General features: G+C 37.2%; 2 protein-coding genes and 1 non-coding gene across 6 annotated transcripts; 1 reads left to right on the plus strand and 2 right to left on the minus strand.

The window, feature by feature from the left end:
• Positions 1 to 3,704: 3,704 nt before the first annotated feature.
• Positions 3,705 to 7,166, plus strand: LOC113321471. 4 transcript variants are annotated; one of them, XM_026569382.1, is made up of 8 exons: positions 3,705 to 3,833; positions 3,918 to 3,996; positions 4,147 to 4,578; positions 4,735 to 4,880; positions 5,035 to 5,176; positions 5,280 to 5,730; positions 5,847 to 5,877; positions 6,826 to 7,166. In XM_026569382.1, the coding sequence occupies exons 3-7, from the start codon at positions 4,148 to 4,150 to the stop codon at positions 5,856 to 5,858; spliced, it is 1,182 nt and encodes a 393-aa protein (XP_026425167.1). In that variant the 5' UTR covers positions 3,705 to 3,833; positions 3,918 to 3,996; position 4,147; the 3' UTR covers positions 5,859 to 5,877; positions 6,826 to 7,166. The 4 variants fall into 4 exon arrangements, with proteins under 4 accessions (XP_026425167.1, XP_026425164.1, XP_026425163.1 ...); XM_026569379.1 differs by having other exon boundaries at positions 3,705 to 3,996; XM_026569378.1 differs by lacking the exon at positions 3,918 to 3,996 and having other exon boundaries at positions 3,705 to 3,885.
• A 1,459-nt stretch (positions 7,167 to 8,625) lies between these two features.
• LOC113325626 lies at positions 8,626 to 8,756 on the minus strand. Its single transcript, XR_003348083.1, has one exon. It is a non-coding gene; the product is annotated as a U11 spliceosomal RNA (small nuclear RNA).
• Positions 8,757 to 16,983: 8,227 nt separating this feature from the next.
• Positions 16,984 to 20,897, minus strand: LOC113324954. Its single transcript, XM_026573223.1, has 2 exons — positions 20,811 to 20,897; positions 16,984 to 17,847 (listed from the first exon to the last, which is right to left on the minus strand). Exons 1-2 carry the CDS (start codon positions 20,895 to 20,897, stop codon positions 16,984 to 16,986), a joined length of 951 nt encoding a protein of 316 aa, XP_026429008.1.
• Between the last annotated feature and the right edge of the window lie 1,124 nt (positions 20,898 to 22,021).

A 22,021-nucleotide genomic window follows, 5' to 3' on the forward strand; every position in this document is an offset into this window, starting at 1 on the left:
AACCTTTCTCCAAAATCAAGCACCAATGAACTTTCTTGCTTTGCCCATCAGTATCAGTATGGAATTTGTTAAGAGAATATGCAACTGTTCAAAGTTAATATTTCCATTTCTATTTAAGAAGAACAAATTCGTTTTATTTCTATGCCAGATATATAATGTTTTGTTGGCATCTTCCCCTTAAAGGCCTAGACAAATAAAACTCTCACATCAAACGGTGATGAAATTCTCGATCTCTATTGGCCTAAAAATATTTTCTCTAATGCAAAAGCTATGGTGAGGACATTTGTCATAACTCTATTGGTTGTAATAATTAAAATTTGGATAGATTAAATACTTAACTACCCGTTAATAACGGTGATGTAAAAAGAAAAGGTAGACAATACTTATATTAGAATTTAAACCTGAATTATGTAGTTACACCTTCCACTTAAATAGTATTTTAGTAAGGGTGGACAAACCCTACGTTCAAGTTGTTAAATAAACAAATAAATAAATACGCGAAATTGTTAAAAACGGAATCGGTCGCTCACCGAAAAAGGGAAATCGTGCCAAAAAAAGGAATTAACCTTTAGTCTATTATACAGCCTATACGCTGTTCTCAAATCTTCTTCCTTCTTCCGGATTGTTTTCCTTCCATAAGTATTTAAATAATACTCTGTTCGTAAACTTTGTACCCTCTTCTTAAACCAATCAATATAAGTGATAGTGGAAGAGAAGTTACACAACATAGAAGCACCTCTCGCTCTCTTTCCTTATCTGTTTTCCTTTGATTTCCTTTATCTTGATTTCTAATTGTGTTATTGATTAACAGGAACGAAGAAGTAAGGCACATATACGTAACAGTTTAGCTTTTATCAGGTGCGATTTTTCATCACATGTTTTAATTTTTACTGAAAAGACTCAGGGTTTTATTTCGTAAGTTAGGGTTTACTTCTTTTTTCAATTTTTTTTTTTGAGTTTTCTCAATTGTTAATTATGGGTTTGTTTGATTCTGTGAGTTTGGTTGTTACGAATAATTTCACTACCTAATTGTTGGAGAAGTTGTCAACTTACTGACTCAAATATGTATTACGTCTGAATCCTGTCATTCCCAATTTTGTTGGAACGGTTTAGTTTTTTACGGGTTTTATTTGTTACGGTAGTCTCATGGCTGCCAATGTGTTCGTTCCAATTAAGAACAAATTACCCTATGCTTCGTTTAAAAAAATGTAATACAGGTACCAATTACGATAATAATGAAAATTGGAATTGAATTCTTAACTTCATGCCCGATCTTTGTTTCCATGGAATACAACTAACTAATTAAGGGATCAGAGGGGTGCCAATGGCCAATATATATTGAGTTTCTGCTTTATACTATGCAAGTAGAGTTTACCAATTAGTAAAATATATGGAGTTAGTTTAACGAGATGGCATATGGAGTTATTGTGTATGACATGCCAAGGTAATAATGCTACTTATTTTATGGATATACAACTTTTGGGTCATAGTTTTAGTTGTTCTCATGTAATTGCACATTTATGGCTTAGATGCATTAGTAGTATGTTAATATAGGATTCACATTTCCGTACTTTGGGCTTAGGAAGAATTAGTTTTGATGCAGCTGTTAATTCCATAATATTGTTAACCTGAAATCTCCCGGAGTACTTGCTCTATTTTGTTTTTCCAACCACACATGCCCATGCGAAATACTCATACCCTGTGAAAGCTAGAATTTATGCTGGCATCTACATGGTCAAGTAGAATATTATAACCACAAATCATTTAACTTTGATATCTCCGTTGTGAAATCCACTTATGTGTACCATATTATGCCTTTATGTGTTGTTGATGCTTTGCAGGTCATCTTCCCTTAGGACAAGTTGAATTTTACCCAGCTTACACAAGTATGAAATAATATATAAGAATAGGTTTTGTGGTCAGTTGAAAAAAATACAAATAACTCAGTTGGGCAAAGAATACAGTGTATATTCAAGAGACTCTGGAAGCTTCCTTTACTGCCAACAGAGAAATTATCACGTGTTACTCGAGATGGAGATGTGAGTTGTCCTTTTTGTGCTCAAGATTGTCGTCTTGAACTGTACCCATAAAGTATTTTTCTTCTAACTCTCTTCCCGTTATAGGCAATCTGCTACATATATTTATATTAATAAGCATGGATTGTGGACCTCGATTTTGATTTCAACCCCTACAATGTAGCCTTGGGAATTTCATGGGAGTTCCCATGGTCAATCTAGAATTGCTGGGTATAACTGCTGGTGCACCTGTGTACTGAAAGAGAAAGGTAATCTTCTTGCTGAACTAGAGCAGCTAATAATATGGTATTTGGTCTTGCAATGAGATGCAAACAAACCTATTATAATTATGATCTTTGGTATGTATTTTCCTCGATGTCTTTTTAATGTTAAGCTTTGCAGTAGATTTGAGAACTTGCAGTGTGGTTGTTTGACGATTGATTCATGTGGTCCTATGGGAGACCATGATGCACGCATTCCAAAGATAGTTGGAATGAGCTTCAGCATCTGAAAGGACTCGTAGTGGCCCCATTCGGAGACAATAATTCGTGCGATCCTATTAGAAATACTGAAAATGGGTCAAACGTTGTTTGACGAGTAAAAATTTTTACGAACGAAGTGGACAAAAAATAACTTTTTCTTTTGTAAATGGCCAGGATAAAACCGTTTACACTTAAATATTTTTGTCCATTTAAACATTATCAAAACCTCAGTATCTTTTCATCAAGAAATTATTAATTTGGTTTTTTTAACCAATTTTGTGTTATAGATACTAATGCAAGCATTCAAAATGAGACTCAGGATCTGAGAGAACTCCAGGTGGTAACATCCTGTTAGAATTATTATTATAATAGAACGAGATGAGAATTTTTGTTTGAGAGTAATAATATTACCTAGACTTTCGTGCCTATTCGAGTTATAATGCAAAGAACAAAAAATTCTAAACATGCACGGCGACAGGCGAGGTAAAGCCGAGCCACATAAATAATGCATGGAGACTGGGCAAGGAGCCACACCAAATCAAAAATACAGGGCCACGAGACAGGGCGAGGCCGAGCCAAGTATGCATGGGACGGGGTGGTGCGAAGCCTCTCGACACCAGATAAAAATGCACAAACACCAAACCAAAAATATGATTAAAAGAAAAAAAAATGATGATAAATAGTTTTCGTGTCTACCTGGAGCATAGCACGGCCATAAAATCTGGTCAAGATTTGAATATGGTAAGAGGTCATGCTACATGTCTTTATTAATACTGTAGTAACTAGGGATGGTGGGAGAGGGAGGGGAAGGCATTACCTGCAATAGGGCCATCCTGTTGGCATGAAAGCGAGAAGGCTTCCGAAGATGTCACCGACTTTAAGATTCATGCTAGTCAATACTAGGAATCCAACGAACATCAACGCCTTACGCAATCTGAACATCAGCTGAAAATCTGCATTGAACTTTCCCCTACCCACTGACACCATCTGATTTACATAACCAGGGAAAGTAGAAAAATAGAATGGGTCATTATTTTTTTTTGAGTTTAGGCTTGGGCAACCAATCTGAGCCCGCTAGTAAACCCTAATAGAATGGGTCATTATTTTTTTTGAGTTTAGGCTTGGGCAACCAATCTGAGCCCGCTAGTAAACCCTAATAAGGTTATTTCCAGTGCTTCAAACAAAGGAGAAGAAAAACGAAACCAAGAAAGAGCCTCCTGGGGTATTATGGCCAGTGGATAATTATACTCCCATAAACGCTACTTGCTTTTCAGAATTGCTTCATTTCTCTCAGTACCGCTGAAATAAACCCTAATATTTCTTATCGATCTTCAAAGTGAGTTCATGGTTCGATCTTCCTATATTGGAAATAGTTGATTCGTTTTCAGGTTTCTGTCATAATCTTCATTATTTTTTTTAGTTCTTCAGAATCAAAAAATCGAAAACAAAAATGGAATTAGTGAAAGGAGGTCATTAAGCACCACGTTTAGGAACAGAAGGTTTTCTACAGCCAACCATTCAATTACTATTCATGCTCATCTCACACTTTACTTTAAAACTTTTTATTGTTTATTTAAATTGTGATTTTTTAACTTGCGGATGTTTTTATTGTTTATTGTTTATTGAAATTGTGATTTTTTTAACTTTAGGATGAGTTCGAATCAGGGATCTATGGGTAACTTGTCTCCTCCTCCTCCTCCTCCTGGTTTACGTGAGCTTAGTACGGCTAAGGCATATAATAAGAGGGAAATTCGGATGCTGCTGTATAAGCCTAATGTAGCGAAAGCTGAGGTTCGTCTTTCTCTACCTGAAGCGCAAGCTGATTACAAAAGTCTTTCTGAGGTTCACAATGTCAATAAAGGGTCACATACCAACCGAAGCCATCCACACATACTTCCAACCGTCTTCCCATGCACCGACGGATCTCGGAAGTGCATTCATGATGGATATGCCATAACACTCAGGGAAGTTTTAGATCAACTTAGAACCCCTCGGAGTTATATAGGCGTTTGGAAGACAGTTGCACGAAATGGGCAGTTATTATATTATGCATTGGAGGATAAAATTGTTACTATAGTGAGGTAAATAGTCTCTGTAATTTTTATTTGGGATTTGTTTATTTATTTCTTTTGCTACTAGGAAAAACCGAACCAGTTTCTATAGTTATTTGTTGTTGTCTTGAGTTTAATCTTAAAAAGAACTCATATCGAAGTAATGTTCGTTTTTGTATAATGCAGAGGTGTTCTGGATGCTTTAATATGTCTATTAAATGAAGGAAAGAGTATTGGATCAGTAACTTTAGACAACATTGTCTTTTTGGCCAATGATCCAACTTTTAGCCATCCGTTGATTATTGACTGTCTTGTCACAGGCACGGGAAATGGTATTCATTCAATCTATGATTATTTTGTTTTCTGTATAATTATGTTTATGATCTCTCCCATTTTCCTTCATTTTCCCTTTTTATTGTTTTTTTGTGTTTTGCAATATGTTGCAATGTGGGAGTGTTTGTAATCTAATTTTGCTTGGTATTGTAGATAATGCCGACGGAAGTGCCGGCTCTTCCGTCGGATTTAACTCTTTGGCAGATATGATATCCACTCAGTTCACTCCTGGTTATCCAAACATTATGAAACTTGCCAGTCCCGCTGTAACATCATTTATAAATTGCTTAAGAGGGTAAGAATGTTTATCCGTGGTTTTATTCTTTAACCATTTAGTGTATTATATTTTTATTCATTAGCCATTTCATATATATATTTCTTTTTTAATCTTATGTCAGAGCTGGTAGTCCGCATTTGCATGGTGGGGATGCCGGGGAACGTCATGAGGTTATGTTGCTCTCGCATCCTCTTTTCCTCAGCCACGAACAACATGCTGCTTATGTTTGTAAGTTGAGTGAGCAGTTTAGATCTAACGCCCTCAATGTTACTCAACTGAAAGTATCAGATATCATGGAAGTACCAACTAATGTTAGAGCTGCTAAATGGGATGATCTATTTAGAGACCCGGACATTAAGCACACTGTTATGCATGATCAATACCACTATTTTATTGCTAGGGCGCCGAAAGTTCCATACTATGATCGATCATCTGTAACTAGTTTGGTCAAGCTTTTCCGTGATCGCACCACACACGGAAATGATAATGGTCCAACGATAGCAATAGAGGAATATGGATCGGCCATTGATATGATATGCCCAAGATTACTTCCCCACCTCTTTGAGCAATATGTGAGTAATTGTCACTTATAGTTTCTTTTTTTCTTTCTTTCTTTCAATTTTTTGTTGTTAAGGGTCTTTTTTATCTGTATCACATCTGAATTGTTGGAATTGGTTTTTTAATGCAGGGTTTCTTCTAGTCGGAGGAGGATAATCTAGGTTAGTTCAAATCCTTTTGATTCTCTTTAACTGCTTTACTGTTTCATATATTTTCTTCTACCGTGTGAATATGTAGTATTTACAATATAGTATGATTGGATTCTCTAGTTCTTTTTGTTTATACAAGTAGTAGTTTGTTAAATCGCCTGCATAGACATGTTTTTTTCGTGTGGTGGAAATTGAGAGCTCATATAATATATATATATATATATATATATATATATATATATATATATCAGTTGAAATCAGGGAAGCGAGAGCTTTCCCACCAGTATGAGGGAATACTTCTTAGCATTATCCAGATAGATATAGTTTTCCATATTTTCGTCTATTGATTTGATACAACTTATGTTAGAGCTGTAGTTGCTAGTGTCATTTTACAGAAAGTGGTAGTTTGAATAGAAAACTTCCCTATTAGTTTCTCTGTGACAAGTGACAACTAACATGAGTAGGATGAATTATGACTGGTCCAGAGGTGGGACAAATAGAATGGGACAAATAACATTTTTTGTGTGAACCTAAATGCTAATGGCTATGTAGACTACTGTTTTTATTTGAACTAAAGATGCGCTGAAGTTTGTCATTCATTAATAAGTTTCACAAAGTAGAGTTCTTATAAAAACTTCATTAATAAGTTTCACAAGAACCTACTAGTAGAGTTCTTTGTTATAACACGTTTCCGTCCTCTCATTAACTACTATTTCGGTGCAAATGTAACCTGCTGGAGGAGTGTTGGACTTTATTATGTGTTGGATAATTGATACTTAAAGAGTCTGCTAAGAATCCTTACTCTTATGACTTTGTCTATGAACTGGTAGATTCATATATCAACTGTCGTAATATCTCACTGCTCAAGCATCATGATGAAGGCAGACTTGTATTGACTTGGATTTATTTTGGCAACTTGACTGTCAAGTCGGCTAACACAAACTTTTGAATGAATTACAGGATCTGAAGGGGATGAATATTACGGCTCCAATCTAAAAGTTGTTACAGAGATTGGGTCTCTTTTGCAATCAAATATTTGATTGATTATTCCAGCTAGGGAATTTTTTATATTAATTAGCACTAATAGCTCCTGACCTTTTCTGATTCTGTCTGGTTTTAAAAACTTGAAAATATTTGTAAATATAAGTTATACTCTTAGGTTAATAGGTCGTGGTTTATCACCCTCCTCTTTCTTACATGGAGTAGTTCCTGAAGCTCTACAACTTTCATTAAAACATTTTGAATTCCTTCTTTGGTGGCAAAGCTTAATGTCAATTGTTTCTTCTATTTTTTAATTGAAATTAGGAAATAGAAATTGTGGTAGTAAAGTTACCTTCAGCTGCTGGCATTCCGCACAAGGCTGTCCTGATAGTTGGTGCTCAACTATGCTGTTGGACTGGAACAATTTTAATCACAAGTTTTTGGGCCATAATGCTGATTTTAAGTCGGGCAAGAAAAGATTTTCATTACTAATGAGAAATTAAAACAGAGTTTAGATCCTCCAAGATTGCATTAGCAATAAAATTTGGAGGATATGAATTCCATACTTTCGAAATACTAAATTTCCTACTATGCCTAGCAATTTTATTAGCTGCCCTGTTGCGCAGCCAGTTAATGAACTTGCATGACAACGAAAGGTTTTTGCCTAGCTTCTGCACATTCCATAACAAGCAAAAGCCCTCCACATTCTGCTTGTTCCGATCCTACATACTCTTCTGTGTAGATGCCCGTCTAATTTTGCAGTTTTACTTTTGCAAGTCTTTACCTATTTTTTAAGATATAACCCCAAACAAATACCTTTCATACAGTCATTATGACAACCCCAAAACAAATAGGATGAAGTTGCAGAGCCCACCAGGAAAGTCAGCTGGTTGGATCTCCTTTGGTGCTTCAACTGCATTCCCTTCTGTCAATCTTGCCAGATAATGTGCAGGCTCATTTTGATCCCTAACAACCTTTGCTTGCACAATTTTCAGCCCCATGATGACAGGTACCAAAATTTCCAAAGAAGAGCCCCTAATCGACAGACGCCTTTTTGTGCAAGCCCTGCAAATGCCCCCTGTCTGCTGCGATCACGTAAGTGGCAAGTACCAGCTATTCGGAAAGTTGACGAGGCAAGGAGCTCAACAGCTTTTTGCGCATTGCAACCCACAGAAAGACGGAGATACCCATATTTGACAGCGAGATCAAGACCAGTCTTTAGTCCACTCAGCACTTAAAGAGTTCTGATCCTCCTACTTGAGAGGACCAAGTTGCAGCAATTATAGACCGGACCAAGCTATTGCGTAAATACATACTACTTCTGATTTTGAACATGACGCAACAAGTCCTCAAGGTCCGAATTTTCAGAAGAAGTGTCACCGGGATGATCCTCCTCGACAACTTCATCCATGGTGTTTTCTCTTTAGCTACATCGACTAGTTCAACTTTATTCTCTCTTGACATTTCCTTGTCACCTTCATCGTTGCCTGACATTTAGTTGTCAAATCCGGTGCAGAAGAAGAACCTGATAAAGCATCTTCTTCTTTTCACTAGAGAAATGAGAAACAGTGATTCTTTACAGACCGTGAAAACGGGCTAAGGCAAAACCGCCAGACTCAGTTTTACTTTCTGAATGAGAAAACACCTTAAAACGTTCACCCCCATCTCCAACTATACAAATATCTGCGAAGAGTGCAACCCAGCCCTTGAACCATTAGTATATCGCACAAAATCAAAGTCTTGCCGCTAGTATAGAGAATGTTTAGTTAGATGAAAATTGGAGGGTCGGCCAGAAAAGAGCCAATCCTATATAAGATTCCACAAATTATGTCGGCCATATGTCTTGATAGCCATACAGCACTTACCAATCTATGGGTAAGCGTGGCATATTTAGCCACCCGACCCTTTTAATCTTCTTCGATCCGCGGAATTCTTTTCTTATAGGACCTTCATTTCATCCTGTTTGCAGTATTAAACGATGTGGGACTATTTCTCGTCTCATTCTTGACAGCCAATATTATCCTGCCCGCAAAACCATTCCATTTGCGTAGCTTGACGGTTAGCTCATGTCCCACGCCTTTCAAGTTTTACATTCCTGGTATCTGCAATGGCATTATGGGTCATTGGACCCTCCAACACATTGGGCAGAACACGCAACTCACAGCAGCCAAAACTGGGAGATTATGACCAATAATAACAAGTAGTCAAGTAGCATTTGAGTAGTTGCTCATGCTGCAGTATATTCAATACACCACAACAGATCAGCCCTCAACCTCTACACCTGCAATTGCTCACTGGCTGCATGGTTTAGTTAGGGCATATCATTGAGGAACGTGAGCATGACCGTTATGTTCATGGCTCGTGCAGAATTTCTAAACGGCCTTTTCTTTATCAGAGCATGACCGTTAAGCTAACATGCCATGGACGAAGAACATCAATTTAGTAAGAAAACTAAAACATTAAACTGTTAATCGCAAAATAAAAAAACATGGTAAGTATAATGTTGAATAAAAGCCAGTAAACTTGCTTACGAATGATAAGTAGAGAAATTTCACATACACGGAATTGGAACCGGTTTCGAAGTATATAAATGATGTCAGCTAGAGCTAGAGAATTCCAAATATCCATCACATGAACCACCCTGATTTTTCATCAGACTGCAGGACAGATTAATTTTTCACTACCCCTATTGATGAAAACATGCATATTGGTTGAACCCAAGGTAAGGTTGCTTTTTCATGTATACAATTATCTGGTCAGTGACTCTGTATCTAGCCAGTAAGGGATTCATTTCTTGCTGAAAATACACCAAATTTAACGATTAGCAACAGCATAATCTGTTGCTGACCGGGCTTGCACAGACTTTAACCGTTGCTAAACACCCTGTCGCAGATTTTAGCGACAGCGCTAGCTCTGTTGCTAATTTTGTCAGCAACGGCAGTAGCAACAGAAATAAGCTGTTGCGAAATTAAAATATAGAAACAGAAATGAACTGTTGCTACTCAGTTGCTAATTTTAGAGTTATTCCGGGATATATGTTAGTAGAACAGGATATAGTTGTTCTGGTTCAGATTTAGCAACACACTTTGCTAAACTTTTTGCAAAAAAAAAGGTCAAATCTTCGTTGACCTAGACAAAACTGATATCCCCCCAATTTATCAGGCAATACCCCAGTTCCCTCCAAAACCCTGATTCATTTTATATCCACCAATTGAATATGATAGTTCTTATACAGACATTCCCACACAGATATTCCCACAGGTTTAAACCTCTAATGCAATAAAAAGCAGGGAACTCGTAACATCAAAGACAAGTTACAGGTTGCATTAAGAAATATTGAATTGCATATATAAAAATGTTCTTGTTTCATACATTGTGCTGGTGCCACTATGTTTGTTTTAGCTTCTAAGCATTGCATATAGAAACATAATGTTACAATCTCTTACATTGAGTAATCAGAATGCAACCGATTATTGTGGCTTTGAGAAGATGATCCCACGAGGATGCTGAATTTTCGTCTTGTAAATACGACCAAGATGATGAAGAACCTGTCACAGATACATATAGTTAGAGATAAAAATAAAGAAAGTAAGAATACTTCAGAATTCAGAGTATATACTCTATTGGTAATGATTTTATTATACCTGAAAGATACTAGAGACCAACGAGACTCGCGTAAGTGTTGGGATTTCTGATGAGTGCAGTTCACTAGTTGAGCTAGTCTGTTTCTCAACGATATTCTTCAAACTCTAAATTTTTTACAAGCATCCCAATTTAGGTTTCACAATACGACACACATAATCTAAGAATCAGTAACTATAAAAGCGAACAGAACAACTTCATTCTAAAACAAAAAATGGATAAGGCAAGATTTATGTCCATTTCTGACCTAAATTGTTAAAGTGGACTAAGAAAACAAACAAATAAAAAATAGACATGATTATAGAACCAACAACAAAAAAGTAAAAGGATGACAACAAGATCTATAAAGAAAGGGAAAACACAGTTGTCGTATGACGAACCAGAAGATTGATATGAAAACATCTTCCAGAGGTGTCGGTGTTCTAGGTAAGAAGTCATCCTGAAAGAGAAGATAACAAGTATCACCCATCAGTGTCTAGTGGTGAAAAAGAAGAAGAGGCATATCAAACTACTCTAGATAGAGAGAGAGAATATATTTAACTAGAAAGAGAAACCGCATTAAGGAAATTCATAGTGATCAGTTACAACTATGCACCATGAGTATGGTATTACGGGTTATATCGTAACAAATCAATGTTTCTGGCACAGAAGGTGAGAAGACTAAACTTTCACAAATCAACTTCCGCAAAACCTATATAAGGATCATTAGATAAATATTGTGATGAAACTGAATTATGAAATTTCCAAGAACCGAGTGACTCACGAAGGCATTGCCCTAGCCATCGATTCTCCTTTTTCTAGCTAAGTAATCTATCAACCCATCTTGAGTTCCTCCTAGTACTAAGGAGCTAAACCAACATATATCAGTGACAGTTCAAATCACCACAAATAGTACATAATTAAGAACCTCCTGTTATGGATTCAGCGTGTTATAAAAGATTCAATGAGATTGATGTCATCAAAAAGTAAAAGTTAAGCATCAGACTTACTTGCAAAATAAAAGAGTTGATAGCATCTGCATACTTGACAGCTAAATTCAAATACATACATCTAGCTGGAGCAATAGCATAACACTTCACATTACTCCTCGGAATCCTCCTAATTGATTCTGATGATTCACCACCACAATTGTTAACAATGTCGCCACCCCCGACCCCAAAGAATGCCCAGCAAATATCATCTTATACCTAAATCAACACAAAAATATCATTAAATACCCAAAAACAAAAAATTACCAAAAAATCAACACAACAGCAATCACAACCAAAATTTAAGCAAATTCAGAAATGATAATATCTCGAAAATGAAGAATACATACCCAATGAATGAGAAATGATGATATCTTGTTCCCAAAAGATTCCACAAAGTCTTCTTGTGAACTGAATCTGAAGAGGAGAGCATAATGTCACAATATGATAAGAAGTTGTAACTCTTGGAAACTAAAAGTATTTACGTAAGATTAATACCTCAAGTTGTGACCAACAACATGCATAATCTCGTAGCAATATAATCATCACCTCAAAAAAAATATTAACTGAGGGTTAATATCCATAAATTTCAAAGCAATAATATAAGCATCACCAATTGAAATACTTAGGGATTGATGTTCCCGGCTGGCTGCTAGAAGTTGACTCTAAGTATAGTCACCTGCGCCATCAAATATAACAGAAAACAAACCAAAAAATATTTACACATACAAATACCACACACATAGCACATAGTTACATCAGTTAAAGTACATATTTCTTATGCACAACTGCGTAAAAGTCTTTCAAAGCACAACTGCAAAAGAGACATTCTTATGCAGAACTGCAAAAGAAACTACATGTTAGTCACATGTATAAAAAGTGTGAACATAAGCAAAAGAAAAGGTAAACGCCGTAAAAGGTAAAAGCCATATATGTTTGTCGTTTATAAACGCGATAGATGATGGATGAGATAGCATTTTTCCATAAAATTAGAGCGACCAACTAATCAAATTTGATGCACATCCTTGGATGAACCACACATCCTCCAACTCCAACATCTCTGAAGGTTTCAACGAGCCTGTTAGCTTTTATGGTCTTCTCAAATGGCATGACAATGTCATACAACAACACTTTCCCAAGATGAGGTGGTACATGTGAGCCGTGAGCCATTTCCCCAAATTCACCTGTGCAAAGTTTACCGACAGCAACGATTTCACCATCCATGTTGAACAATGAACACTTTGGCATGTCAGGAACTGCTGCTGATTGAGCTGGTGATATGGGATGAGCAGGTGAAGATGGTTGGCCAAGTGAATTTGTATTAGCAACAAAAGCAGCTCTAGCAGGTGAACTTTCCATGATGTTCGAGCCAGCAAATGATGGTGGCCTTGCAGCTTGGATGTCCTACACAACGTGGCATAATGTTCCAAAGCTTTGGAGCAGAACCCCTATTTTACCACTTAGATCTTCTACCTGATGCTTAATACCTCCATCCTTAGACTTCATTTCTTGAACTTTAGAACGCGCATGACCAGAATATATAAATTGTGTACGAGAAACATGACCAACTGCACGAACCCGTCCCCTAGAATCCTTTCTAAAAGCTTTAGTAAATGCATCTAGTTCTTCTACAGAAATACCCGCATCTTGTTTCTCCTTGATCTCTTCTTGCGCCTTATGAAGACCCTCCTGCAACGTCGAGCATAACTCTGAGTAAAATATAAAGATGACTGGCACATATTTTAGAAAGACATGATATATATGAAATGCAATCTCACTCATAAAGTAAGGTTGTGCACTAGGTAGAATTTCCCCACCCTCTTGAGTATGAACTTCAATCCACACATCATAGGTAGTGACTTCCACTCCAGGATTCTCGCGCTCCTATTTTCAATTACCACGAGTCGTTTAACATTAATCAATTGACAGAAGTATGAGAGTAGTCATACTGTCCATAAATATTGATATTAAGAATTGAGAGAACATATGAAATAATTACTTACCAGTTCAACTCTAACCAAAGAATGAGGTTTACGACCAGAGGTATGAGAGTAATCATATTGTGATCTTTTCCTCTTGTTTTCAATTCTACGTTCTTTTGCTTTTTCAGTCTCTTCATTCTTGCAGAATGAAGTCCATTCCTCTTCTTTTACACCTGGAGGAATATGAGAAATCCTTGCTTCGAGAATAGAATGTTTATCAAGATAGTCTCTTCGTAACTCATACTTACGTCTCCTACATATACCAGACATCTCCTTAATCATAGATACCTTACAACTCTCAGATACATGATATGGTTTCTGAAAAAACAGAGCAATGTCTTACTAACTGAGCAATGGTAAATGATATGTAAACATAAATCAGATTCTTCTAAGTATTTGTACCTTTATTTCAGTCCAGATATCCTCTTTGAAAGTCCGAGTCACATGCTTCCAGGTTTTGAATGAAATAGGGACATGGGTACGAACCAACCCGCCCTTGAAGTGGCTGAATGTTGTTGTGTTGTCTGAAATGGGAAGTCCATTTTCATCCACCTCAATTGCTGTCATAATGAGCTATAAAAACATGAAACAAACATCTGAGTGAAGAAAAATAAATCGATAACACCCTTTGTCACTTTCCACAAATACATCAATCAAACTTCTCAAATAATAAGAACCTGTCAAGATTATGCAACTGATAAAAAAAAATTATCATAAAAAGGGAAGTCACAGACTATAACATAGACATGATAAGTAACACATAGAGATGATGGCAGACATGTTACTCTAAACTATGAACTCGACAAATATAAGGGTTTCTAAACTCTCATTGTCAGTGAGAGCTGACTGATAAATAGTAGGAACTTCTAATTCATCAACACTACTAGTTAATCCTTGTCGAGAATTCAATACAATAGACCAGCTAGTTTCAGAAATATCCTTTGAGTGGAACACTTGTGTCGCTTCAGATGCAAGAATAAAAGGTTCATCCACAATTCTACAAATGCTTTTCATCTTCGATAAGTTAACCTTTATCACGTGTGAATCTGGATCAACTTTGCATCCATTAATCTTATCTTCAACCCTGACCCAATCACAATAGAAAACTATTTCTTCAAATTTCACATAATCCAACTTTATAATATGCCTGACAATTCCATAATAGGTTATTTCTGCTTCCTTGAAATTTCAATCCGTGGACTTGGCTCTATGCATTTTAATAGCTCTCATTGACACACCACTGTTATGTGATATAACCTTCCCCTGATTGTCTTGTGAACAGAAAGAGAATCCATTGACTTGGTATCTCTTATATGACTGTGCCTTGAAGAGAGATCCTTGCACTAGTCGCCAAAGTACTGAATCCACATCATTAGCTTTTGAAAACTGTAAGTTGTAATGTTTGAGTCAGTTACTTAACCAAGACCACAATTTGTTTTACTATAAACCAAAATGGAAGCTAGTATATTACCTCGTCGCTTAACCAAGCCATCCAACTCTTTAGGGTATCATTGGACGAACTATTTATCTGATCATTAGATCTGGCCTTGTCAACATAGGAATCGTACTTCCTACAATCAAACATAATTCAAGAAATCAGTCTCTTAGTATCGATTGTGGCCACCTATTATTCAAGTAATGCATATACAAACTCTGGTTGAATTCAAGAAACATGATTATAAGTTGTTGTTTTTTGTTCTATGATATACTTCATCCGCAAAACAATAGATCATAGGTGAAATTATAAATTGTACCTTTGCCACTCATCCAATCCGACATACTTAGAGAGATCCACTTGCGAGCTTGTTCAAACTGAACTTGGGTTAAAGTAATATTCCTATCATTACTTAAAGGCATCTCATCAGAAAACTCATCTTCATCATCTAAAAATGCTTGTTGAGTATGCTTGTGAGTACCATCACCATCTTTGGACAACTCCTCCATACAATACAAGCTAGCTTCTCGCAGTGTATATCCTCTTGCAATGCACCCGTCAATGTACCGTTTATTGTGCACTAGTCCCTTGAAACCTTTCATCAACCTACAAATATCAATAAGAAAAGATAACATCTCAGTTACAAAAACATTCAAATCATTAAAAAAATAAAAAACAAAGTCAGTTGTGGTGATTACCTCTCAAAGGGATACATCCACCCGAATCTGACCGGACTGCTGATCAAAGCTTCATAGATGAACCATTAGGTGAATACTGATAATGAAGAACGAAGGAGGAAAATGTTTTTCAAACACACACATTGCTTCAATCATACTAGATACTGAAGAAGATAACCTTCGCACATATGTTTTCTGTTGATAACCTTCGCACACAGAACACTGAAGAAGATACTGATTCGCAGAAGAGAAACTCGCAGCTCCTTAGGTAGTGAAGTTGCAGTATGAATCAACAATGGTAATAGATGTTGCATAACAACATGGTAATCGTAAGACTTAAAGTTCTTTAACTCGGGAGGATTCACGTTGACACAATTGCGAAGATTGGAAGATAATCTGGAGGGAACCCTTAAGTTCTTCAAAATAGTACAGAAATCAACTTTCTCCTTTTTAGTCAAGGCAAAAGTACCGTTCTCCATAGAAGTTTTACCAGTAACATCATCCTTTTTTAGCCACGACTTCTTTTTAACCCCCATTGCTTCCATATCTTTACGCGCAACATGACCATCTTTAGACTTGCTATTTCCCATCAAAGTGTTAAGTATATGCTCTGTGATATTTTTCTCTGTATGCCTAACATCAGTAATATGGAGGATCGTGTTTGAACCCCAATTCGGCAAATCATGAAGAATATACCTCCGTGAAAACAATGAGTGGTCACTGACCTGATCTTCTACATTAGCAGCGTCTTCATTTTCCCCTTCAGCTTTCCGTTTACGCTTCAGACTTGCTGCAGATGGCTGTTTCCCCTTACCCTTATTACAGCTGATAGTACGAACAATATCTTGTATTTACAGACCTGTTAGTGGCCACGGTGCTAGATGATGATATACCACTCCATTAAAATTCCTTTTATCATCTAGATACTTGTGCTTTGACGGCAACCATCTACGGTGTCCCATATAACAAATTTTCTTACTGAATGGCAAATAATTGGCATATGTTTCTTCTTCACAAGTAGGACATGCATAGTATCCATGGGTTACACATCCAGAAAAAGTCCCCAACGCAGGAAAATAAAGTATAACCCATAGTAATCTTGCTTGCATTACAAACTCAGTTTTAGTGAATGAGTCATATGTTAATACACCTTCATTCCATAACTTCTTCAACTCATCTATAAGAGGTTGTAAATAAACATCTATGTCCTTACTAGGTGCTCTAGGTACTGATATCAACAACACCAACAATGAAAATTCATGATTCATACACAAGGAATGAGCAAAATTTAAAGGTTGCATAATCACCGGCCAATAACTGTGAGCGGCACCGAGACATCCATTCAGATTGAACCCGTCAGTTGATATGGCAAGTGTAACATTCCTCGGTTCATTAGCAAACTCAGGAGAAAAGCTATCTGCACATCGCCGGGCTTAAGAATCGACATGATGACGCATAATGTTTATATCTGACTTGTCTCTAGGATGCCAAGTCAATGCCTCTGATATCCATGGTTCGCTATAAAATATTTGCATCATTTTAATCACAGAAAAATGCCTTAACATCTTCTGAGCAACGGTGGTCAGTTTCCTCTCATCATTAAACACCTTCTTATACCTAGGTTCTTGACAAACATGACACTTCACTAATAATGCATGATCCTTCCAATATAATATGCAATCATTTACACATGCATCGTAAGTAACATAGTCCATTCCTAGCTCTTGGATCAGGTTTTTTATATTTGCATACTTAGAAGGCAGTGTGTTTTCTTCAGGAAGCAACTCCTTTATCAATTTCAAGAGTGCAGTACAACCATTGTCCGAAAACCCATACTGAGTCTTAATGTTATTCAGCTTTACGGCAGCATACAATGTTGTCTTACCTTTAAGACATGAAGGGTATAACGGTGCTCTAGCACGCTCATATAAAAGTTTCTTTTTCTTGCTTCTGCTGGTTCCAGTATCAACATGAGTCCTACTATCTAGCTCAACATTCTCATCTACACCTACAACAGGATCAACATCCTCAGCAACAACTCCTACATTATCCCCTATGTTTGATACATTCTCATCTACATTGTCACCTACATTTTCATCACTGGAGTTATCCCTATGTGCATGCGTTTCTACTTCTAAGGTTTCCCAATGGAAGTTCCTTGTTGTATACGACTGATAAATACCATACTTCGGCAAATGAAGTGAAGTCTCAGTAAGCGTCACCAATCCTTTACTGTTCTTATAGAGACCACAAGGGCATGAGAACAACGCATTTGCACCACCTTTTTCCTTAGCAAACTGTATGAACAACCTAACACCTTCTATGAACTACTCTGATTTATTGTCACATTTCATCCACTTATTATCAGGTATCAATGACATTTTGTGATTCCTAAAGACAACATCTATGTTAAAATTTAGATAATATCTATATCCAACATCTTTATAAACTCGGCAACCATATCTATCAGTACATCTAGATCACATCAAATGAAAAATTACTGAATCTACTTCAAGTCTACCATACAAAAACATTTTGTCAAGTTACAAACTACGTCTGCAGTTTCATCTGATTTTTAGTTAAGTTATAACTTAATAAGTTTTCAGAAAACTAAAACTCACATTAAACTGCTAACAATTTGTAATTTTGACAGAACTAACAAGCAAATCAAACTTTATGCAGAAAATCTGAGTTTTTAGGTTTAAGTTCTAGGTTACACCCAAATCAAAGTCAAATCTGACCCAAATACCATTCAAAATCAAAAATAAGAAACGCCCAACTCATAAAGAATCAAAACAAATTAAAACCCAAATCTCAGATACAAGCTATTGACCTAAAATTAAACTCAAAACATAAAAATAGAATAGAAAGAGAAACCATACCTAGGTTAATTATGCTTAGCAAGTTCCTTCACAACTATGCTTCCTCCTGCAGCAATTTAAGTGAAAGTTATTAAAAAAAAACAAACCTAACTGTCGATCTAACATAATAAACCCTAACTATTGAAAGATAAACCCTAACTATTGAAACCCTGCAGTAATTAAATTACCTAACTTGCAGCGATACTTGGTCGAGTTTAATAACAGAAGATATTAATGGCAGCAAAGTTTTCTTCATATCGAGAAGAAGATGATGGAGAGAGACGGTGAAAAAGAGAAGATAAAGGAGAGAGTAAAGAAAAATATGCGGATAGAAAGAGAGCAGCTTTCCTGTACCCGATTTTTGAAGGGATAAATCGCGTCATTTTGCAGTCAAGAAGTCAACTAGTCAATGGGTTAAAAGTGTGCCCTGCTAAGCATGTGACTCGCATGCATACACTCCAAGTAGTTGCTAATCGCAACTGCTACTTTTCTGTTGCTAGTTTCGAAACAGAATTAAGCTGTTGCTAAACTTTGGCAACTGTTTTTTTGTGTTGCGAATTTGCAACTGTGATAGAGCTGTTGCTAATCTAGGTTATTATTCCCTGAATTTGGTGTAGTTGGTTCTGCTATAAAGTTCTCGTGGAATATCTGATAATACTAGATTGTTTAACTTGAGAGGCAAGATAGCCAGAATTTTACTTGTGAACAATTTATCTTAGTAATCACAACTGACAAGTAAAATAATCACAAACTCACCGACTCAAATTCGTTAACACAACCTCACCTACTCAATTTTTACTTACAACCTCAACCGATTCTTAACTACACTCAGTCTTAACTTTACTTGCTTCACTTGATTGTTGAATGACTTCATATGGGGTGGTACATCCCCTATTTATACTGTCTAGAGGACGAACTTACCTAGATTATTCTAGATACACACAACACTAGATATATTTAGTGAATTCTTTCTTCAAGGACTGACTTAGGAAGAACTTATCTATATGGTATGTAATACTTCTCTAGATGGAAAAGTTGGTGGTGGAATTCTAACACCCCCCTCAATAATCGGTGTTGAGGGGGAGTGTTGAAATCCACGCCCACTTGTCTAACCTAGATAAATCTAGCTAATTCGAGATCCTATAGGCTCCTAGCTAGCTAAGTAGGTCCTTGAAGGAAGAATAAAACCAGATAAGTCTGGTGTGCCTCTATTGTGAACACATAAATCGCGATGGCATCCACGTGCTCACATACAATCTATATCATAAACTATGCGTTGTATTTGTAAAGGGTGGTAATTAAGATGACTCATCGACTCAGAGTCTTTGTGCTAGTCCTTGTCTATTCAAATGTTATCACTAATGATGCTCGTATAACATGATAAATAAATATCGAAGCAAAAATGTAAAGTACATAATGTAAATTGCTGAATGTAAATGAGACAATGATTTACGTGGTTCAGCACTAAGGCCTACGTCCACGGGGTTGGTGTTTCACTATGTATTCATTGATTACAAAGGTAGTCGAATGACTTTAAAGTGTGCATTGAGGCTTCGGGATAAAAGGAATTCACTTATTCTTCATATTTATCTCTCCTATATTATCTTCTAATTGCTATTTATTGGTCGTCCCCTTCTTTCTTAGTGAAGAGGGGTATTTATAGGGTTACTATGTGGGGTACGCTTCTGAAGTCCATTGTAACCTTATCGTCTTGTGCTTTGTGTTGATTCCGCTGATACCTTCATCTTCCACGATGCCCCCATCGGTCGTGCTTGATGACGAAGGGTTATTACTGCATCCTTCACAGGTTGGTCGACACGTATGCTATTTAGGGTGTTTAATGCGGGTAGTTGAGTCGTCTGCACGTGCCAGACAGACGTCTGCACGCGCCAGACAGACGCCTGCTTCCCCTGTCACGTCCGTGTCAGTTAGACTAACCCTAACCCTAGCCATCGATCTTGGATCTTTCTTGAGATGGGATGGGTCTTTGGGTGATTTTCAGTGTTTCACGATGACTTTGTATCTCAGTGCCCCTCGATCCCTAGCCATCAGATCTGTCAGATGATGATCTTGCCTTGATGAGACACATTTCTTGGCTATCCACATGTGGCATCATATCTCGATGCCCTGGGTTTATATGTCTCCCACGTGTTTCTCCCCGGACATGTGGCGAGTGATGTAATATGTACATACAATATTCCCCTTTTACCTGACTAAGGCGTCAGTTGAAGTTAGAGGAAAACCTTCACATATTCTTCATCTCTCTTCAATAACTTCCCCTAGATATTAGGTCACGTTTCCCACCCCTTTCAATAACTTCTTGCAATAACTTCTCCTTGGGTAGGGGGACGGTTTCTATCTTCTTTATTGCTTATAAGTAAGAAAGAGAATGTCAAAACTTGAAATAAATTTTCATTCTTCTCTGTCAACCCATTATTCCTTTCATCATGAAGCTTTTCACTCTTCCATTCTTGTTTTCTAGCCATTAACTGCTACTGTCTTAGTCTTGAGTACGATTTGATTTTAGTTTATCTGCTGTTGCTGCTCGTCGTTTCTTGGCTATGCTCTTCTATTCGTGAAACTCTTGATACATGTGAGAATTTTTTCCTTGATATTGATCATTTGTTTGTCTTCTGCTACTGTGTTTTTAGCTTTGTGATGAAGAACACATATACAATATACATATATATATATATATATATATATATATATACTTGCCCCTGTTCTTTATCACAAAGCTCTCGGACCTGTACTTGAAGATTTTCGCCTAGCGACCTTGACTGAGTTAGGGTTTTCTGCTTCTTTTTCAATCTAGGGTTTTTGGCGGACGTTAATGATGAACTGATATAAATTCTGATAGTTTCTCCGCTTTTTGATCTTTATTTTCTCTTGTGGAAACTTCTAACTTGTTTGTGTACTTCTTCGTAGATATGGTCGATCGTCAACGGGTTCCTTATCAGACTCTGCCGCCAAGTCATCGTAGATCTCCCCAACGCAGAGACCCTGACATATCTCCACCAGGGGGTGGTCCATCCAGATCTTCACAAGCAGATCCTCGTGCTCAAAAGATCTCCTCTTCTTCTGGTCAAAGAGCTTCGTACACCCAGAGAGGAGATCAACCGAAGGTACCTCCTGGTTCTAGGTACGCGGTTAGTCGTACTTATTCTCGTCCACGTGATGATTCGATAAGCACGCAGACTCCCCCTCCTCGTGTTGAAGCATTGGACGTCCCACCTCTTCGTTATATGGGTCCACCTATAATTCCCCAGCAGAAGCCTCTGCCTCCCCCTCCAGCAGTCCCTTTAAAGGGGAAATATACCAAAGGTACCGCCTCGAAGATTGATCTGTTAAAGAATCTTCCTTCCAAAAGGAAGGCCTCAGATATGATCCCTCCGAAGAACCCTACTCCGGATCCCGCTGATGATGAGGATGCTGCCCCAGTAATACGAAGGCTCTCTGTTGGTAGGAAGAAAGTTACTTTCAAGCATATTGAGCTGGCATCGTTCAAGGAAAAGCATGAACTTCAAGCCTTCGAAGTCCGCTTTTACACACCCGATGATGATATTACTTATGAGCTTATCTCGAAGTATAAGTTTGATGAGTTCCATTT

Source organism: Papaver somniferum, chromosome 11, assembly GCF_003573695.1.
Source record: "Papaver somniferum cultivar HN1 chromosome 11, ASM357369v1, whole genome shotgun sequence".
In the NCBI taxonomy this organism is placed as follows: Eukaryota; Viridiplantae; Streptophyta; class Magnoliopsida; order Ranunculales; family Papaveraceae; genus Papaver; species Papaver somniferum.

Coding starts and splice junctions, on each gene's coding strand:
- LOC113321471 (XM_026569379.1), top strand. CDS start 4,148: ATGAGTTCGAATCAGGGATCTATGGGTAACTTGTCTCCTCCTCCTCCT. Junction 4,881..5,034: donor TGTCACAGGCACGGGAAATG/GTATTCATTCAA, acceptor TTGGTATTGTAG/ATAATGCCGACGGAAGTGCC. Junction 5,177..5,279: donor TTTATAAATTGCTTAAGAGG/GTAAGAATGTTT, acceptor ATCTTATGTCAG/AGCTGGTAGTCCGCATTTGC.
- LOC113324954 (XM_026573223.1), bottom strand. CDS start 20,897: ATGGCTAGAAAACAAGAATGGAAGAGTGAAAAGCTTCATGATGAAAGG. Junction 17,848..20,810: donor AGAATGAAAATTTATTTCAA/GTTTTGACATTC, acceptor TTGTTCATACAG/TTTGCTAAGGAAAAAGGTGG.